The sequence below is a fragment of the Rutilus rutilus genome (genome assembly GCF_951802725.1).
Source record: "Rutilus rutilus genome assembly, chromosome: 2".
Lineage (NCBI taxonomy): Eukaryota > Metazoa > Chordata > Actinopteri > Cypriniformes > Leuciscidae > Rutilus > Rutilus rutilus.
The window spans coordinates 55,787,743-55,807,000 of record NC_140210.1 but is presented as its reverse complement, the minus strand read 5'-3'; the positions used below and the strand labels follow the sequence as shown (position 1 = coordinate 55,807,000).

Below are 19,258 nucleotides of genomic sequence, written 5' to 3'. Positions count from 1 at the left end.
GACATGCACGAGGGTAGGACAGACCCAGGGCTCTTCGATGAGCTGCACGCCGCCACCGACCTCGCTCTCCGAGCGACGAAGGTGACCGCGCGCTCCCTGGGTCTGGTGATGTCCACAGCTGTGGTCCAGGAGCGACATCTCTGGCTGAACCTGGCCGATATGCGTGAGCCCGAGCGGACTCGTCTGCTCGATGCTCCCATATCCCAGGCCGGCCTTTTCGGCGGTGCCGTCGAGGACTTTGCCCAGCAGTTCTCGACCGCCCAGAAGCAGACTGAGGCGATCAAGCACATTCTGCCCCGACGCTCCGCTGCTGCTCAGCCGTCGGCACAGAATCCTCAGCCTGCTCGCCGCCGAGGGCGCCCTCCTGCGGCTCCCGCCCCTCCCGCACGGCCCCAGCAGCAGCCTTCATCTGGGCCGCGTCGTGGAGGAAGCCACAGAAAGGCGCCACAGCCCTCTCCGGCCCCGCGGCCCGCTAAACGCCAGGCCAAGCAGCGCCCCTGAGACGGGCTGCTCAGGATTGGCGCTCAATTCTGTTCAGGAGCTGGTAGCAGGGCCACTCCTCTGCTTTTGCAATCTTTTGTTCTCCACTCCCCGCTGCTCGTCCAACGACGAGCAGTACCCTAATGTGGTTAAAGACAGAATTGAATCCCCCAATCCTGAGCCGACAGAGTCCGAGGGCCGCAGTGCGCGCCACCCTCGGGTCCCGCCACTGCCGCCCTCCTCTGTCCCAGAGGTGCGGGATGACAGCACGCCGCCACCCACGGGCCACGCTCCTCTCATCCCCCTCTGTCGCCAGACCCCTGCCAGAGCACGCCCCCGTGGGACGCGCGCCCTCCCCTGGCCTCCTCTGGCAGGACGCGGTTAATGACCGTGCCCCCGCACAGGGCCGCTATGCCACCCTCGCCGGTGCCGATCATTCCGCCTCGCTGCCCCACCGACGGTACGTCTGTGGTTCGTATGACCCCGCTGGTGCACTTTCTGGAGGCCTGGCTAGAGCTTCCCAGACTGTCCCGCTGGGTCGCGAGGACCATCAGATTCGGCTACACGATTCAGTTCGCGATATCTCCTCCCCGCTTCAGGGGAGTCCGCTTCACTATGGTCGGTGGCAATGCCCCTGTCATGAGAGCGGAGGTCGCCACCCTACTGGCGAAGGGTGCGATCGAGATTGTCCCTCCAGCCGAGATGAAGTCCGGCTTCCACAGCCCTTACTTCATTGTACCCAAGAAGTCCGGTGGGTTACGGCCAATCCTCGACCTGCGCGTCTTGAACCGCTCCCTTCACAGGCTGCCGTTCAAGATGCTAATGGCCAAACACATCCTCCAGTGTGTGCGGCCGCAGGATTGGTTTGCAGCGATCGACCTGAAGGACGCCTACTTCCATGTCTCCATTTTACCTCAACACAGACCGTTTCTACGGTTTGCTTTCGAGGGGCAGGCATACCAGTATGCGGTTCTCCCTTTCGGGCTAGCCCTGTCTCCTCGCATCTTTACGAAGGTTGTCGAGGCAGCCCTTGTTCCCCTCCGGGAACACGGGGTTCGCATCCTGAACTATCTCGACGACTGGCTGATCCTAGCTCACTCTCGAGACCAGGTTTGCGAACACAGGGACCTAGTGCTCCGGCACCTAGCTCGTCTGGGCCTTCGGGTCAACTGGGAGAAGAGCAAACTCTGCCCCACGCAGAGGATCTCTTTTCTCGGTATGGAGATCGACTCGGTCGCCATGTGCGCGCAGCTTACGAGCGAGCGCGCGCAATCACTGCTGACTTGTCTTCGTCAGTTCAAGGGCAAGAGTGCGGTTCCACTGAAACTTTTTCAGAGGCTCCTGGGGCATATGGCATCCGCAGCCGCAGTAACGCCGCTGGGATTGCTTCATATGAGACCGCTTCAGCTTTGGCTTTGCGATCGAGTCCCGAGGTGGGCATGGCAACACGGCACGCTCCGAGTCCCAGTGACTCCAGCCTGCCGGCAGACCTTCACCCCGTGGACGAACCTCAGTTTTCTACGGGCCGGAGTGCCCCTAGAACGAGTTTCCCGGCATGTTGTTGTATCAACAGATGCCTCCACCACGGGCTGGGGCGCCATGTGCAATGGACATGCTGCCGCAGGCTCCTGGACAGGACCCCAGCGCCTTTGGCATGTCAATTGCCTCGAGTTGCTGGCTGTACGTCTCGCCCTGCACCGCTTCCATGCGCTGCTCAAGGGTCAGCACGTACTAGTCCGATCAGACAATACTGCGACAGTAGCGTACATCAACCACCAGGGTGGTCTACGCTCCCGCCGTATGTCGCAACTCGCTCGCCACCTCCTCATATGGAGTCAGAAGCATCTGAGGTCGCTTCGAGCCATTTATATCCCGGGAGACCTGAACCAGGCAGCCGACGAACTGTCTCGGCTTCGGCCTCTCGCTGGAGAATGGAGACTCCATCCCCAGTCGGTCCAGCTGATTTGGGATCAGTTCGGGGACGCACAGGTAGACCTGTTTGCCTCCCATGACTCGTCCCACTGAGACCTGTATTATTCCCTGACCGAGGGCACGCTCGGCACGGATGCACTGGCGCACAGCTGGCCGCTGGGCCTACGCAAGTATGCGTTTCCCCCAGTGATCCTTCTTGCGCAGACCCTGGAGGACGAGGAGCAGGTCGTTTTGGTTGCCCCGTATTGGCACAACCGGACCTGGTTCTCCGAACTAGTACTCCTCGCGACAGCACCTCCCTGGCCAATTCCTCTGAGGAAGGACCTCCTTTCTCAGGGACGGGGCACCCTTTGGCACCCTCGTCCCGATCTTTGGAACCTCCACGTGTGGTTCCTGGATGGGACGAGGCAGGTTTGAGTACCCTACCACCTGTGGTGGTGGCTACCATCACTTCCGCTAGAGCATCGTCCACGAGACATCTCTATGCGTTGAAGTGGAACCTCTTCGTCAACTGGTGTTCTTCTAAACATCAAGAACCCACGAAATGCCCGATCAGTGTCGTGCTTTCCTTCCTGCAAGAAGGGTTGGAGCTGGGCTGGGCGATATGGCTGAAAACTGTATCACGATATAAGTGTTTCATATCGGTCGATATCGATAATTATTGATATTTTTTATGACATATTTAAAATAAGGACCAGTCCAGGAGACAATTACATTACATTTAAAGATTTTTTATTTTAAACTTTCTGATTATAATCCCATCAGTTATAAAGGCAGAAATGTCAACACGACCATGGAAAACACTCACTCAAATAATTAGTCTAAAATCTGAATGAACACTTAACAATTATCTCTTAACATTAAGGTGCAAAATTAAAGAATACGTAAGAAATGCTTTATAAAGGGGTGGGCGATATGGCAAACATATAATATTAAGATTTTTTTCAGGAAAATCACGATTAATGATTTTATCACGATTCTTTTTTATGTTGGTTTTACTATTTTGTGGCTGTTTTTAAAATATGGACATTAGTTTGGCTGTAATGCTCAAAGCCTTAGGTAACAAAATGTAAAATAAAAAAGAATGGCAGACAGGGGCGAAGATAAAAAAGTTCTCATTATGTTCTTTGTTATTAAATATTAAGATCAAAGATACACATTACACGTACACACAACCTAATATACAGATTAAATAAACAGTGCTTTATGTTTTCAGCTACAGTAGGTGTATTTAACAGTAGCATTGAAGAAAGTAAATGAACAAATATGAAAATAAAACAAAACAGACTTCACTGTATAAATTATACATTGATACTTATTAAAGCTACTATTAAAGTTATCAGTCAAGAGCAGTGAATGATTTTCTCTTTGCATTTTGTTGTTTTATTAACATTAAAGGGATAGCTCTGTTTACTGTTTGGATAGCCACATTCTTCAAAATATTAATATTTGAAAATATAAGAAGGAAATTAATACAGGTTTGGAACAACATTAGAGTGCGTAAATAATGAGAGAATTTTTATTTTTGGGTGAACTATCCCTTTAAGGACAAGCGGCAGCGTGTTTACTATTACTATACTGTCTCTTTAAGAGCTGCGCGCGACGCGTCTAATATACACGCATTTGACAAGCAGATTTTCTCTCAATTTTCTCAAGTTTGCTTTCACTTTAGACATATCCGACTAGTTTATGTAAACCTTGTGTGTATATAACCGTATTAGCACAATAAGACTCGAAATATATGGTGCCTTCACGTGCTATGGTAATTATGGTAATTATGGTAAATACCAAAAGCCGACGTGGAAAATGCACATGAACACCCCCTCATGTGGTATTTTCCACTGGGCAACTCGTAGAATATTTTGATGTACGAGTTGCCGAGATGAGATAACCTTTGACCTTTTCAAAATGGCGGAGAGCAACGCAAGAGTCATGAATAAGCATTGCACACAACTAAACGTTTTTTTTTGCTACTGTTAGCGGATAGTTTTTGTAGCCTATACAATATTGTGTCATTAAAAATAGTAATATAATGCGTTAACACTCAGTGTCAGTTTTAAAAATACCGTTATGGTTTGTTGTTACCTACCCAGAGCAGATGCTAGCTAGCTAGCAGTCAATAGGAGCCTCCTAGTAATGAGCGGTCAGGCAATTTACTCACGTGAATGTATTTTGTCTGTAGTGTACGCCAGCGACACCATGATTTACTGACTTAAGCTATCTAAAATTGTTTTAGCCAAATAACAGGTCTGGATCTGTGAGTCCATTTTTTTTTTACCTACATTACGACAACAAAAGCACTTGAACACAACACACTGGTAAATACCAGTTCACAAGTGGAAAATATCATCTTTTCCATAGCACGTGAAGGCACCAATAGTCCAGTATCCAGGCGCTGGTAGACAGAGTGCATGTGAGCTTCACATGTACGCGCTGAGAAACGCACACGTTAAAACAGCTCATAAGCACGCGAATAACAGAGAAACTGACGATGGTCTTGCATAATTTGCAGACGACATGGTCTGACTACGGTCAGACTTGAAGTCAGGCGAGCTGACTTTTCCTGTTTTATCAACAATCGCTGTATCACTACACGCCGGTTCTGTTACTGAAGAATCCAACACGAGACAACAATATTGCGCAACCATACTGACTGGCTGTTGCGTGTCACCCCCTACGTTGCAAGGTTACCAGAGAGTTCAGTGCCTTTGTTCATGCAACCAAATTTGCTTTCGCAACCTCTGATTTCTTCTGACGAAGAAAAAAAAAAATTATCGAACGCATTTTTTATTGATATTGATTACGTGTCTATCGCGATACATATCGTTATCGTTTTATCGCCCAGCCCTAGTTGGAGTGAAGGCTGTCTCCCTCCACCCTGAAAGTGTATGTTGCCGCTATTGCCGCACATCACGACGCAGTTGATGGTAAGTCTCTGGGAAAGCACAACCTGATCATCAGGTTCCTGAGGGGAGCGAGAAGACTGAATCCTCCTCGTCCTCCCCTCGTACCCTCTTGGGACCTCTCAGTGGTTCTAACTGCCCTGCAGAGTGCTCCATTTGAGCCTTTGCAATCAGTAGAGCTTAAGTTCCTGTCTATGAAGACAGCGCTCCTGGTTGCATTGGCCTCCATCAAGAGGGTAAGGGACCTGCAGGCATTTTCGGTTGACGAAGCGTGCCTGGAATTCGGGCCGGCTAACTCTCACGTGATCCTGAGACCCCGGCCTGGATACATGCCCAAGGTTCCTACCACACCCTTTCGAGACCAGGTAGTGAACCTGCAAGCGCTGCCCTTGGAGGAGGCAGACCCAGCCTTGGCACTGCTCTGTCCAGTACGCGCCCTTCGTGCTTACGTAGACAGAACGCAGTGTTTCAGGACCTCAGACCAGCTCTTTGTCTCTTATGGTGGGAAGCTGAAGGGAAAGGCTCTCTCAAAGCACAGGTTATCTCACTGGATAGTGGATACCATTGCTTTGGCATAGCAGCAGCAAGGTCGTCAATGTCCCCTTGGTGTGAAAGCCCACTCCACTCGTAGTGTGGCTTCCTCTTGGGCTCTAGCGCATGGCGCCTCGCTAACAGACATTTGTAGAGCTGCAGGCTGGGCGACACCCAACACATTTGCGAGATTCTATAATCTCCGAGTAGAGCCAGTTTCTTCCCATGTACTCGCTTCAACCAGCCGGTACTAGATTCTGCTCAGGTGTCTTCGCTTGCTCGCCAAGATTATCTTCTCAGGTGAGTCTGATAAGCTCTGAGTTTCCTCCAGCACTGGTTACGTCAACGCCTGAGTTATGCCAATCTGCCATAACACAGCTTTTGCGCTTGACTAGGTGCCTCCATGTGCATGGTCCCCCCTCTGGGCGACCCCCACATGTGTATTCCACTGTAAGTCTCTTTTGAGCGTGTGTCTTTCCCTTGGCAAGCCACCTTGCCACCCCTGGGGTTTAAATATTCCACCTGCGTCTGGACACCTCAGTGATACTCCATATGCATCCCTCTGGATCATATGTGTCTCTCAAGTCCCCCCCTTAATGGTTGGGCGTAATTGCATATTTCTCCTGAGATATGCTTCCCAGTGTACCTTGGTATTCCTGTGTTAGGTAGGACTCCTTCGTTCGTGCTAGTCTCACATCAGGGAGCTCAGACTTACGCAGGGCACTGGATGACAGCCGAGGTGGCGTGATTAGACTGGAACCCCAATTGTCGTCATCCGACGTAACTCGGAGTGACCACGAAAGGGAACGTCTCGGTTATGGATGTAACCCTCGTTCCCTGAGTAGGGAACGGAGACGTTATGTCTTCCTGCCACTTCCGCTGTATCGCTGAAAAATGCCTGGGTCCAGTTTCGACTCCTCAGCGAAGACATATCTACATGTTGCCAGCGTACTTCCTTATATACCCCCTGCGGTGGGCGGAGATACGCTATGCAAATTCCGCAGACCCATGGCATTTCATTGCCATTGGCTCGTTTTATATACTCGAGGGTGATAGGCTTCTAAGCGAAACCCCAATCGTCGTCATCCGACGTAACGTCTCCGTTCCCTACTCAGGGAACGAGGGTTACATCCGTAACCAAGACGTTATTTCTGTTACTTGTGACATTTTCATGGCTAAAGTCTAATTACACTGTATTCAGCACAAACTCTGCTACAATAATATATCAGCAGCAGTGGCGTAGCGTCAGGGCATGCAGGGTATGCACGTGCAAATGGGCCCGGGCCAATAGGGGGCCCGCCCATGAGGAGCTTTTGATTTTAATTTTAAATTCGTGGCCACAATAAATATATTTCATTATTTTTTGTATGCTTGTCATCTGTAGTAATTTCTTGTTTCTCCCTAATGTCTACTTTCTCCGACATTTAAGGTGTGCATTTTTTTTTGCACCCCGCAGCTGACGTAGAAGAACTACGCTGTCATTTTTTATATGACGCACACTACATCGCCGCGCCAAATTAAAAAAAGAAAACACAGAGTGAGAGGTTACTATCGGCTAGCTAATTGAACATTAAAGGATGGAAAAATACAAACATAAAAGTGGGGCATTAAAGAGAAAAAGGAGGGTGGAGAAGTTATAGTCGCGACACAAAAAGTACCCAAAATAGACAGTTTTTTTGTGCAAACCTAGTGTAAATGACAACGATGTCGAAGGTCCCTGTTACTGTTGACATCGTGGATGAATTTGCCGAAAGAAAGGCCCGGTGAATGCAACTAAAATGAGTGAGTAGTTTTATGTTTTTACATTTTGGGCCGCCGTGCCAAGATCAGTAGCCTAGGCCTAGTTTATTATTGACATTGGCAGTGCCTTGGTTGTTTTAGATTTGTTTTTGTTCCGTTCTGGTTGTGAAAAATTGTTGGGTAGAGTGTGTTTTTTATGGTATTGTTTAGTATGGTATTTTCTTGATACACTACAGTGAACGTCTATATATGAACGTCTAGCCTATATCTATATCTTCGATGTACTTGTGGGCGGGGGGGCCCGTAAAATTTATTTTGCATATGGGCCCGGGACTGACTTGCTACGCCACTGATCAGCAGCATGTGAGTAAAAGTTTGTAGTTTTGAGATAATAACATTTATGCGTGGTTTGTGAAAATACAAAAAAAAACTTCTCACTGAAATAAGGTCATGAAACCCCTACTGATTATTTCTTCACAAGACTTTTGAAAAACGTAGCCTAGAATATTTGCTCTAAAACTATGTGAAAATCACCCTGACTGCTCATTCAGATAAGACAATATATTGATTTAAAAATTTTACGACATGTTTTGTGTGAAAAAGCTTTATGCGGGAGGGGCGGATCACCTCATTAATATGTAAGCTTTTCACACCTGAGAAAGACAAAGACCCTCCCCTAACGGCCCTATTAGGAGCTTATCAAGCCCTGTCATTCTGACCAACCTTGCACAAAGAATGAGGAGATTTAAAAAAAGAATGGCTTTTAGATTGTTTGGATTTATTTACAACACAACATAATCCAAAGATACACAACAAATGACAAAAAAGCACTTATTGAAAACAATGATCCAAAGAAAGAGACCTTTGTGCCATTCCTAAAAAAAAAATTGTACATACCTTTCATTTCCAAGGTGTTTGATTTTCACTTTACCATGTTCATGTACAGAGATTCATGTTGAAGTCAGCAGGACTCAGTGGCATATGGGCCCTGAAAAAAAAAAAAAGTGAACATACTGATATCAAGAGAAAGGCCTGCATGATTTTGGGAATAAATTTGAGATTTTTCTGGTTAAAATTGCTTTTTAAAATTCACAGAATACACACACACACACAAATGTTTCCAACAAAAAATAATATAATGAACACCAGGTTTGTTGTGCCTTGTAGGCATAGGCTATGCGCAGTGCTAGCCTGACTACGTCAGACTTCCTACTTCCGCTAATTTCATTTCGCTCCTGTAGTCAGTCTGAGATAGCAGCCTATCTTTCAGTTTTCCACCGGCCTTCAGACGGCCGGCCAATCAACGAACAGAGGGCGGGCTAAAAGCCGTGACGTAGACGCTGATTGTACCGTGGTGGATGCGTAGATTTACTTCACATAATCTGCAAAAGTCGTTCACAGCCATGTACACTCCAGGATTTCGCTCGATGGTTTAGTTTTTGCATCATATATGCGTTTACAGTGGAAGTTAGATGCGGCTGAGCATGCGCATAACACACTCCATAACCAAACGTTATGTGATTGGCTTACGGGTAACCAATGATTTTAAACTTCAGACAAGCGCCCCCCCCGCGGAAAAGAAAACACTTTTCAATTATGCCCTTCCAGACTCTTTCTACGAAGCAAAGTGAAGTAGCAGAGTCTGGTATTACCAGGCTAGCACAGTGCTGCATAAAATAATAATAACAATAAATAGCAGCCTATAAATCTTCCAAAAGATTTCAGTAACAACTAAGCTAGAGAAAAATATATTGATTATCATGTTACTTCAAATGTTTCCATTCATTATGATGATATGGAATGAGATAATAGTAAAAACATGAAGCCGTTTGGTGCGTTTTGCTTTTCAAACGCGATCGCGATCCAAAATATGATACATTCAAATCGCGCTCAAATATAAAACATTATAGTTACCATATACATATCTACGTTTGAGCAGATATCCACAAACACAGTAACAGTAAACACGGGTCTAAATATTATAATATTCACCATATATCTAGCAACAGTTCAACTGCAATGTGAAATTTATGCAACAATAACAAACTAATATTTAAGAATTTCTTACCTTACATCTTTCTTGTCTTCAAATCGCGGTCTTCTTCTTCTGAGGTAATTCCAATGTAAGCTCACGGCGCGTCTTTCAAACTCGACGAAAAGCAGAGACTTGTGAAGTGTGTTGGTGTTTTGTTGTTGAGGTAATGAGCGCGTTCGCGTTCCATGTGGAGATTTGCATGTGAATATATTTTGTTTATACAGTTTTGTTTATATGTAAGTTTATAGTGCTACAACGTGAAGAAAATCCAGCAAAACGCGCGGGCGTGTTTGCCGACCTCAGAGGGTTAAGAATTGATAACGGTTCTTCAAAATGACAATCGATTTAAATCAAGGAATTTATCATTTTTACCCAGCCCTACCTGTGTGTGTGTGTGTGTGTGTGTGTGTGTGTGTGTGTGTGTGTGTGTAGGACCTACATTTTGCCAGTCCTGGTGTGATCCTTAAATATCCACCATGGTCCAAACTATACAGAGACAAAAACATACACAAAACAAACAAACAAACACAAATTACATGATATGTGGGAAGATTGTGAGTTTCTTTATATCATTTACTCTCCCTTATGTCATTCCAAACCCATCAGACCCATCAGATTATTTCAACACACAAATTAAGATATTGTTAATTAAACCTGAGAGATTGCTGTCCCTAAATGTAATACAAATGAATCAAGCGGTTTAATCCAAATTGTCACATCCTCCAGCTGGAGTGAATATGAGCTCTTCCAGAGGACACTCGTTTTGTCTCTGTGTCACTATTAAGGACTACATTCCCCACTATCCTTTGCCTGGACTCATTATGCCTTCATTCAGTACACTTATGTATTGTTACCTTGTTTGCACTGGCTTATGGTGTTTTCCTGTGCCGAAAAAGGTTCATTACTTGACGCATTAGTGACTTCTGGTGGTCAGACTTGTCTTCTCCAACGTATCGAACTTATCATCGCAGAGCAGAAAAAGTATGTGACCAAACAAAGCTTCGGAAGTCCGTGACATACAAGTGTGGGATCAATACAGTTCTATCTAATATCATAGAAATTAATGAGACCACAACTCCTGTCATGCGTAGCCTGGTCAATGGATTCACATATTGATCAATAATATAAAATATACAAGTAGGCTATGTGATCATAATTATATTAATTGAAAAAATATTTTGGGTGTTCTGCTTTAAAAAAAATATATATATTAAATATAAATTATGTCATAGGGAAGTGCAGGTTTAAATCGTTTAAATACGCCTCCTCCATAATCATTTCACTTTTTATGCATCAGATGAGGTTGCGATTCTCGCAAAGCTCGATTTTTTTCAAACCAGCTGTTACCGACCTTTCGACACTGCACGACGTTCGAAGCTTCAAACGTCATCAATCACGTGGTACTGTCATTTTGATACAAGCATCGGTACAGTGTGTGATACAATAGTGCTTTGAAAACTGTGTCGGAGCACCGGAGCCCCGGTATCAACCGTCCCATCGCTACCACTGTGTGTCTGAGCGCCTGTATTCTTGTCGTCTGCCTGGTTGTTTGTATTTTACCCTGTCTGGATAATCTTGATCTCGGTATGTTTGTACCCTTGCTTGCTTTTGACAACTCTTTGAACTACCTTCAATTAAGACTGCATTTGGTTCTTCAGCTAAGTCTCAGGAGTGTTTTTAACATGGTACAAACTACTTCTAAAGGCAAGCTCAAACTACAGAACTGTTTTAAACTACCTGAATTGCTGTGGTGCACTCACTACAGAACAAAGTTCCTTGCCATCTGTCTTCTTGTCATAGCAGTGCTCATACACAACACAGCTGAGGTGCATAAACCTCAAGTCCTTTGGTCAAGCTCTTGTTGGCCGGCAGCCAGAGGCTCGTATACCTTTTGTCTTTGACAAAATCTTTCTGCAACAGCAAATCCAAATCATTTGGATTCATCACATTTTTGCTAACCCCCAGAAAGTGGCAATTTTAACATGCTATAAAAATTATTTGTAAGGCATTTTGAGCTAAAACTTCATATACACTCTCCGGAGACATCAGGCTTATTTTACATATCTTAAAAATGAGTATAATAGGTCCCCTTTAAGCTGTACTGGGTTTAAGAGCTACAGTAATTTTAGCATTAAATGCTATGTGAATTCCTTCAAGACAAAAAAATATATTAGTCCTAATATTAGGAGCAACATGTCCCTAATTTTTAAGAGTTGCTTAAGAGAAACAATTAGCCTTAAGATTGTTTTGTGAATACAGCCCCTGATTTTGCATCTGTGTCACGTGAACCACTGCAGCACACACCAGTGTGCTCCAGACCAAAGACAGGATAACACAGAGTGAATCATATGTGCAGGTCAGCACAGACAACAAAACATTGCAATCAAACATTGCAAAAAAGACCACAACAAAAGTTTTAAATAAGTACTGCAAATTGTTATATCAAGGTGTTACCCTTTAACACTAGGCTCTCTCGAATCCTAGTAGGAATTTAAAAATATATGGGTTGTAATAATTTGGTTTTTCTTAAAGCTAATTTAGTATTAAAGTAACAGTCCTCTATGCTTACACCCTCAAAATTTGATATACAATTTTTTTCTCTTATGTGAGATTTGTGGATTCTGCTGTATTACATCAGATAAAGCCAGTTAAAAATGATAACCATAAAAATATGATTTCTTAACAAAAGATCCCTCTTAGGTGACCCCTAATTAAATTTAGGCACACATATGAGACGCAACATCTAAACATACTTGAGAAACTGCAGAGAGCAGTTTGGATCCTCCAGTTTGTCATTGAGCTGCTGGACTCCTGATTCTCCTGGGTGATTGTAGCTCAGATCCAGCTCTCTCAGGTGTGAGGGGTTTGAACTCAGAGCTAAAGACACATAACCACAGCCTTCCTGTGTCACCATACAGCCAGACAACCTACAGACACACACACAGTCAGATCATTAACAAACACACATCAACATTATGACCAGCTGACTGTAGATTATCCCTTATATGCTCTAACACACCTCAGTATCTCCAGCTGACAGTTTGCACTCTTTAGTCCATCAGAGAGCAGTTTCACTCCTGAATCCTGCAGGTCATTGTTACTCAGATCCAGCTCTCTGAGGACGGAGTTTGAAGATTGTAGAGCTGATGATATAATTTCAAAGGACTGACCAGTGAGATTACAGCCAGCAAGACTGAAAAAAGATTCAAACAAATTCAAACAAAATTAAATTCTTAACCTTATTCTTCAACTGTATTTCCATTATATCATTATTTATTTGTATAATACATTTAAATGAAATGGTTAAGACACAATTTAAGATATTAGGACAAAATTAAACACGCACAAAGCTTTAGTGCAGTTGATCACAGCTGGTATCAGTCTTCTTCTACCCTCATCTGATGTGTTGTATTTCTTGAGGTCCAGCTCATCCAGCACCTCTAACATCTGAAGCACGTAGGCAATTGTTGAGCACTGAGCAGGAGAGAGTTTCTCCTCTGAATGTTTGTCTGATTTCACAAACTCCTGAATCTCTCTGGACAGAGTCTGATCTTTGACTTCCAGCAGACAGAGGAACAGATTGATGGATCTTTCAGCGGAGAGTCCATGTCCATCTTTGATCTTCTCTTTAATGTACTGTGTGGTTCTCTTGATGCTCTCTGAGTTGTTCTCTGTGTGCGTCAGTAGATAATCTAAGAGTCTCTGATTGGACTCCAGTGAGAGGCCCAGCAGGAACCGCAGGAAAAGATCCAGGTGTCCATTCTTACTCTCAAGAGCTTTATCTGTTGCATCCCTTTGCAGGATATGCATCACATCACAAAACTGCAACGTGTCAAAAATTTTGATTGCATAATGATAAAATGCATAGAATGCAGCGAGAAACTCCTGGACGCTCAGGTGAATGAAGCTGTAGACTTTCTTCTGATGAATCACAGATTCCTCCTTAAAGATCTCAGTGCAAATCCCAGAATACACTGAGGCGTCAGTGATGTCTATGCCGCTCTCTCTCAGGTCCTCCTCATAGAACATCACATTGCCCTTCATCAGCTGTTTGAAAGCCACTTCAGCAAGTTTCACAATCACTTCTCTGTTGGACTTAAGGAGTTTATCTGGATCTTTCTTTTCATACTTCTGATTCCTCATGTTTATCTGAATCAGCAGGAAGTGGATGTACATTTCAGTCAGAGTTTGAGGGATTTCTGCACTCAGATCTTCTTCCAGGAGCTTTTGAAGCACAGTGGATGAGATCCAGCAGAAGACGGGTATGTGGCACATGATGTTGACGCTTCTTGCTCTTCTGATGTGTGAGATGATTCTGCTGGCTTGATGCTCATCACTGATTCTCTTCCCGAAATATTCCTCCTTCTGAGGCTCATTAAACCCCTGAATTTCTGTCAGAAGGTTGATGTAATTGGGGGGGATCTGATTGGCTGCTGCTGCTGGTCTGGAGGTGATCCAGATGAGAGCAGAGGGAAGCAGCTCTCCTTTCATGAGGTTTGACATCAACACGCCCACTGATGAAGTCTCAGTCACATCAGAAACTTTCTGAGTGTCTGAAAACATCAGTGTGATTCTGCTTTCATCCAGACCATCAAAGATGAACACAACTTTACACTGCTCGTAAATCCTTGAGTCCAGATCTTGAAGTTCAGGGTGAAAGTCCTGCAGAAGTCTGTGAAGACTGTACTGATGGTTTCGGATTAAGTTTAGCTCTCGAAATGGAAGCACAAACATGAAATCTACATCCTGATTGGCTTTTCCCTCGGCCCAGTCCAGAATGAACTTCTGCACAGAGACAGTTTTCCCGATTCCAGCGATGCCTTTAGTAAGAACAGTCTTGATTTGGTCTTTCTCCTCACATCCTAGTACAGGTGAGGCTTTAAAGATGTCATTGCAGTCAATTGGAGTGTCTTGTGAGTGTTGTGTTCTGGCTGTTTTCTCCATCTGTAAAATCTCATGTTCTTTATTCACTCCTTCTCTCTCTCCCTTTATGATGCAGAGCTGTGTGTATATCCTGTTCAGGGGGGTTTCATCACCCTGTAATTTCATTCCCTCAAATAATTTCTCAAATTTGATCTTCATGCTGGTTTTGTGATGGTCTTTCACTCTCTGCAGGTCTCTAGTCTCCAGTGTGTGTGTCTGCAGGGCTGCTTCAGTTGTGACCTGCATAATATGGGTCTGATATTGGGATGTAGAGGATGGCACAGATCTGATCACAACATACAAAAAACACAACATCAACTAAATTTACATGTTAAAAAGTTTTAGCACACAGTTTACAAGTTGATAAGTAAATTCTCCAGTGTTAAATTAACACCGATCGGTGTTCATATGGGAACCACCAGCAGGGTGTTAAAAGTAACACTGAAGCAGTGTTGAGTTAATTAGACAATTAAGTGATTAATTGAGTGATGATTGTTCGATTATTGAAGACACCTGATGATAACAAGCAGAATCACTGAAGAAAAGAGAAACAAAAGAACTACAACTGGCATACAGACACAGCCTTAGATGAAATCAACTGAGAAGACATGAAATCTCTGTTATTACAAACCAGTTTGACCTTATTTTTGTCAATCATCTACAGAAGATCTTTTTAAGAATTAACAGAGATTTAAATGTTGATGTTATATTGAAAATGTTTGGTCACCATTATGGTGATAAGTGTTTCCTTTAGTTGGGCAGTTTGACTCTTTAAATTTTTGTATGTTAATTGTTGTCTTTGTAACAGTGTTTACCAAACCACATAATTTGTTGCAAAAGAAACCACAAACAAAGATTATCAAGTGATATACATTTCATCATCATATAGAAAAATGTTTCACAAATGTCATCACTGACCAAAAGAGGTCACTTGTTATTAATAGATTTTTACCACCAATATTTTTTTTTGCCAAAGATCAAAGATTCTGAATTTTAATTTTAATTTCTAATTACATTGCGAGAAAACTTCAAGAATCATCTTATGAATCTCAACAATGGTGACATGCTTAATGCTGCAATGCATTCTGGCAGCCATTTGTTGTATAATATGGTGGCTCCCAGCATGCATTGCTGCATAAAGCATGTCACCATTGTTGAGATTAATATGCGAATTCTTGATGTCTGTGTGTGTCAAAAATAATTTAACCCACAATGTTTTTAAAATCACAATTCATAATGTCAGATCGGTGGTAATAAATTATCATTGGTGAAAATAATTTATTAATTACAAATAACTATTTTTGGTCAGTGATGAGATTAGTGAATCATTCTACTTCATGATGGTTCAAACTATATCACCTGCTAAAAAAAAAAGTTTCTGGCTTCCTATGTAAAAAATTATGTATTTTGGTAAAAACTGTTACAAAGACCACAAGCTCACATAAAAACACCAAGAGTCAAACTGACCAACTAAAGGAAACACAGATCACCATAATGGTGATTTTTACAAAACCTATAATTTTCAATAAACTGGTTTCATATTGTTTTGATTATGTAATTCAAATCACCATCCTCAAAGTAGTCCATGTGACATCAGTGGGTTAGCTAGAATGTTTTGAAGCATCGAAAATACATTTTGGTCCAAAAATAACAAAAACTACGACTTTATTCAGCATTGTATTCTCCTCTGGGTCTGTTGTCAATCAAGGTTCACAACTCCGCAGTGACGCTGCTGACGTAAGACACTGCTGATGTGTTATCTGGTGCGCCTGAGCTTCGTTTACAGTCTTCGTTTACAGACGCACGCTGTAAACAAAACAATCTTCGCAAACATATCTAAGGATTTTGAAAAAGAGGAACAATGTAGAATAGCTTGAATACAGCATGCATCTCCCTCAGACTGTAAACGAAGCTCAGGCACACCAGATAACACGTCAGCAGCGTCACTGCGGAGTCGTGAACCCGGATTGACAACAGACCCAGAAGAGAATACAATGCTGAATAAAGTCGTAGTTTTTGTTATTTTTGGACCAAAATGTATTTTCGATGCTTCAAAACATTCTAACTAACCCACTGATGTCACATGGACTACTTTGATGATGTTTTATTACCTTTCTGTACATGGACAGTATACCGTACATACATTTTCAATGGAGGGACAGAAAGCTCTCTGACTAAATCTAAAATATCTTAAACTGTGTTCCGAACATGAACGGAGGTCTTACGGGCTTGGAACGACATGAGGGTGAGTCATTAATGACATAATTTTCATTTTTGGGTGAACTAACCCTTTAACCCTTAAAGACCGATACGGCCGCCCGCGGCATAAAATAACTATCGTTCTAAAATGTTTAATAACTTTTGAGTCGCTAATCCAATCTGTATGCTTTAAAATGCACCGTAAAGATGAGATTCACAGCTTTCCTGTGTTATCACGGTTGTCTCTATTGGTCATTCATAGGCTGCGTAGTGCCGGTGATTGCGTCATCAAAATCTGCAGCAGTGATTCGTCAAGGAAACACATGTGGTTTCTTTCTCTGAGCCAAACAGGAACGATTGTTGATGCTTAGTCCCACCCCCATGCCCAGATTCGTCCAAACGGTCATCAACTCAACCAACAAACATAGTGATTGGTGATTTTAACAACCAATCACGTTTCTTTATACATTTTTAACAAACGCAATGCATTGAAAACTACGCATGAAAACTAACGGATGCAAAGTTTTTGACCATAGCGCAAAACACGAAAGAGCGCAAACCATGAAAGAGCATAAAACACGAAAGAGCATGAATATGTAAAAAAAAACAGCAGTACAAATCGGAGGATGTGTTAGAATTGATTTTTTAAACGAGTCGTTAGACCTGGTGGAACCTTCCGATTCAGAAGATTGTTTGAATCATTTGCACTGTTTATTTATCTATTTGTATTTAGTTTGTGAAGATTATTTGCACTATTTGTTCATTAGCACTCAGTATATTACCCTCAATGAACCATTTCTTCATTTGCACTGTTTATTTATTTTTGTATTTAGTTTGTGAAGATTATTTGAACCATTTGTTCATTTACACTCTGTATATTGTATTGTTAGTATTTATATTGCACAGTTGTCACTACTTGTTATATTGTTTGCATTTGTTGTTCATGTTCAAATTATAATATAATTTTCTGAAGAAAAATGTTTGCTTCAGTATTCTGTTGTAATATAACAACTTTTCTATTTACTTTACTTCCTGAACTTATTTGGACACATCTACATTGTCAGTAAATGTAATACACCTGTTTTTACTCAAAAACGCCTAGAATAATATTATAATAAATGGCTATAACTTGCTGATGATTGTTACATGTAGACAAAATTTCATCTGGAAGTCTAAAACAACCAAGTCTAACTTTCTAAAAGAAAAAAAACAAAACTTCAGGAAGTTCTGTTTGAGTTCACACTGAAAACACCACATTTTTTGCTGCCGTTTTTCTTAAAATCCTGTTAATTTCATAAATTCTCTGACAAAAGAAATGTAAAACTGGGACTTTAACTGAGCTAGCTGGAAACTTTAGGTTCTCCTGTTTAAAATGATATATGGCACTTGATGCTTGCTGCTAGAATGGGTTAGAAAAACAAAGAAAAGTACAGGTGAGTCAGGCGCCCCAAAAATGTTCTAGGTCTTTAAGGGTTAAGACAATAAGGTGTTCTGTGAAGCTGCTTTAAAACTATATTCAGCTTGATCAAATTTTGGACCCATCTACTGTTTGTCTATAAGTCTGTTGTCCCAACATGTAGTACTGGGTAGCTTGAATGCATGGTAAATTGTTTTGAAAGCATTTATCAAATACATTCATGGGTATCGTACTGTACCTGAGGTCAGAGGTGAAAGTAACAGGGTTGCGCATGGACTGATCACTCTTCATTGACACACAGCTGGGTCCTGCACCACACTCTTCTTTCTCCTTTCCGTCCTCCTCTCTCTCCTCACAGTGATGCATTTTGGAGTTGTGTTTCCCTTCTCTTTGTCTTGATTTAAGGCCTTAATCTGTTAATTATCATCAAAAGGACAATAAAAACAAATTTACAGTAACATTGGCAATCAAGTTTCATCTCTCAGATTCATGTATTAAAACAGTAACTTTTAAGCTCCATTGCTCTTCAAAATTTGTAACACTTAGTCTTACACTTCTAGTTCTGAGTTCAAACACCTCCTGCTTGCAGATGGCAAACTAATATCTGATTATGACCCTAAACACTTTGTGCTTGCATCATATTTTGTCCTGCACTGGCACTTCAGTGTGTTTCTCAATCAGAAGGCTATATTTTAGTAAAGCCGTCTCAGTTTGAAGGATACTTGGAAGCAGCTTTCATTTTGCATCCATCATTCAGTCTGTTTTAAAGGGTATCCTTCATGTCCTCCAATCACCCACAATCCTTTACACAGAGTTCAATTTACAAAAAAGAATTAGCGGAAAATTAGTCTGAGTTCATTATGACAAAAAATATTTATTTTTTTGTCATAATGAAGACAAAAAATATTTTGAAAGACAAAAAATATTTTCAAAGATGAAGGCATCATTAGGATATGCAAACATTTTTTTTTATAACTTTATGTTTTGTTTTATTTTAAATTACATAATGCTAGGGATGTCCCGATCCGATCACGTGATCGGAAATCGGGCCCGATCACGTGTTTTCAGACTCGATCGGAATCGGACGTTACCTCCCGA

The 19,258-nt window shown here is 42.6% G+C and overlaps 1 protein-coding gene across 3 annotated transcripts in view; it reads right to left on the bottom strand.

Annotated features, from left to right (window-relative positions):
* LOC311286330 (protein NLRC3-like) overlaps positions 1 to 19,258 on the bottom strand; it is a 35,727-nt gene that overhangs the window by 5,155 nt on the left and 11,314 nt on the right. For all 3 annotated transcript variants that reach the window (XM_084402498.1, XM_084402496.1, XM_084402497.1), the window contains 5 exons: positions 18,399 to 18,573; positions 12,968 to 14,830; positions 12,641 to 12,814; positions 12,375 to 12,548; positions 10,061 to 10,107 (listed from right to left, as the gene is read on the bottom strand). In XM_084402498.1, coding sequence (XP_084258624.1) covers positions 10,061 to 10,107; positions 12,375 to 12,548; positions 12,641 to 12,814; positions 12,968 to 14,830; positions 18,399 to 18,526 — 2,386 coding nt within the window. In that variant the 5' untranslated portion in view covers positions 18,527 to 18,573. The remainder of the gene's footprint in view (positions 1 to 10,060; positions 10,108 to 12,374; positions 12,549 to 12,640; positions 12,815 to 12,967; positions 14,831 to 18,398; positions 18,574 to 19,258) is intronic.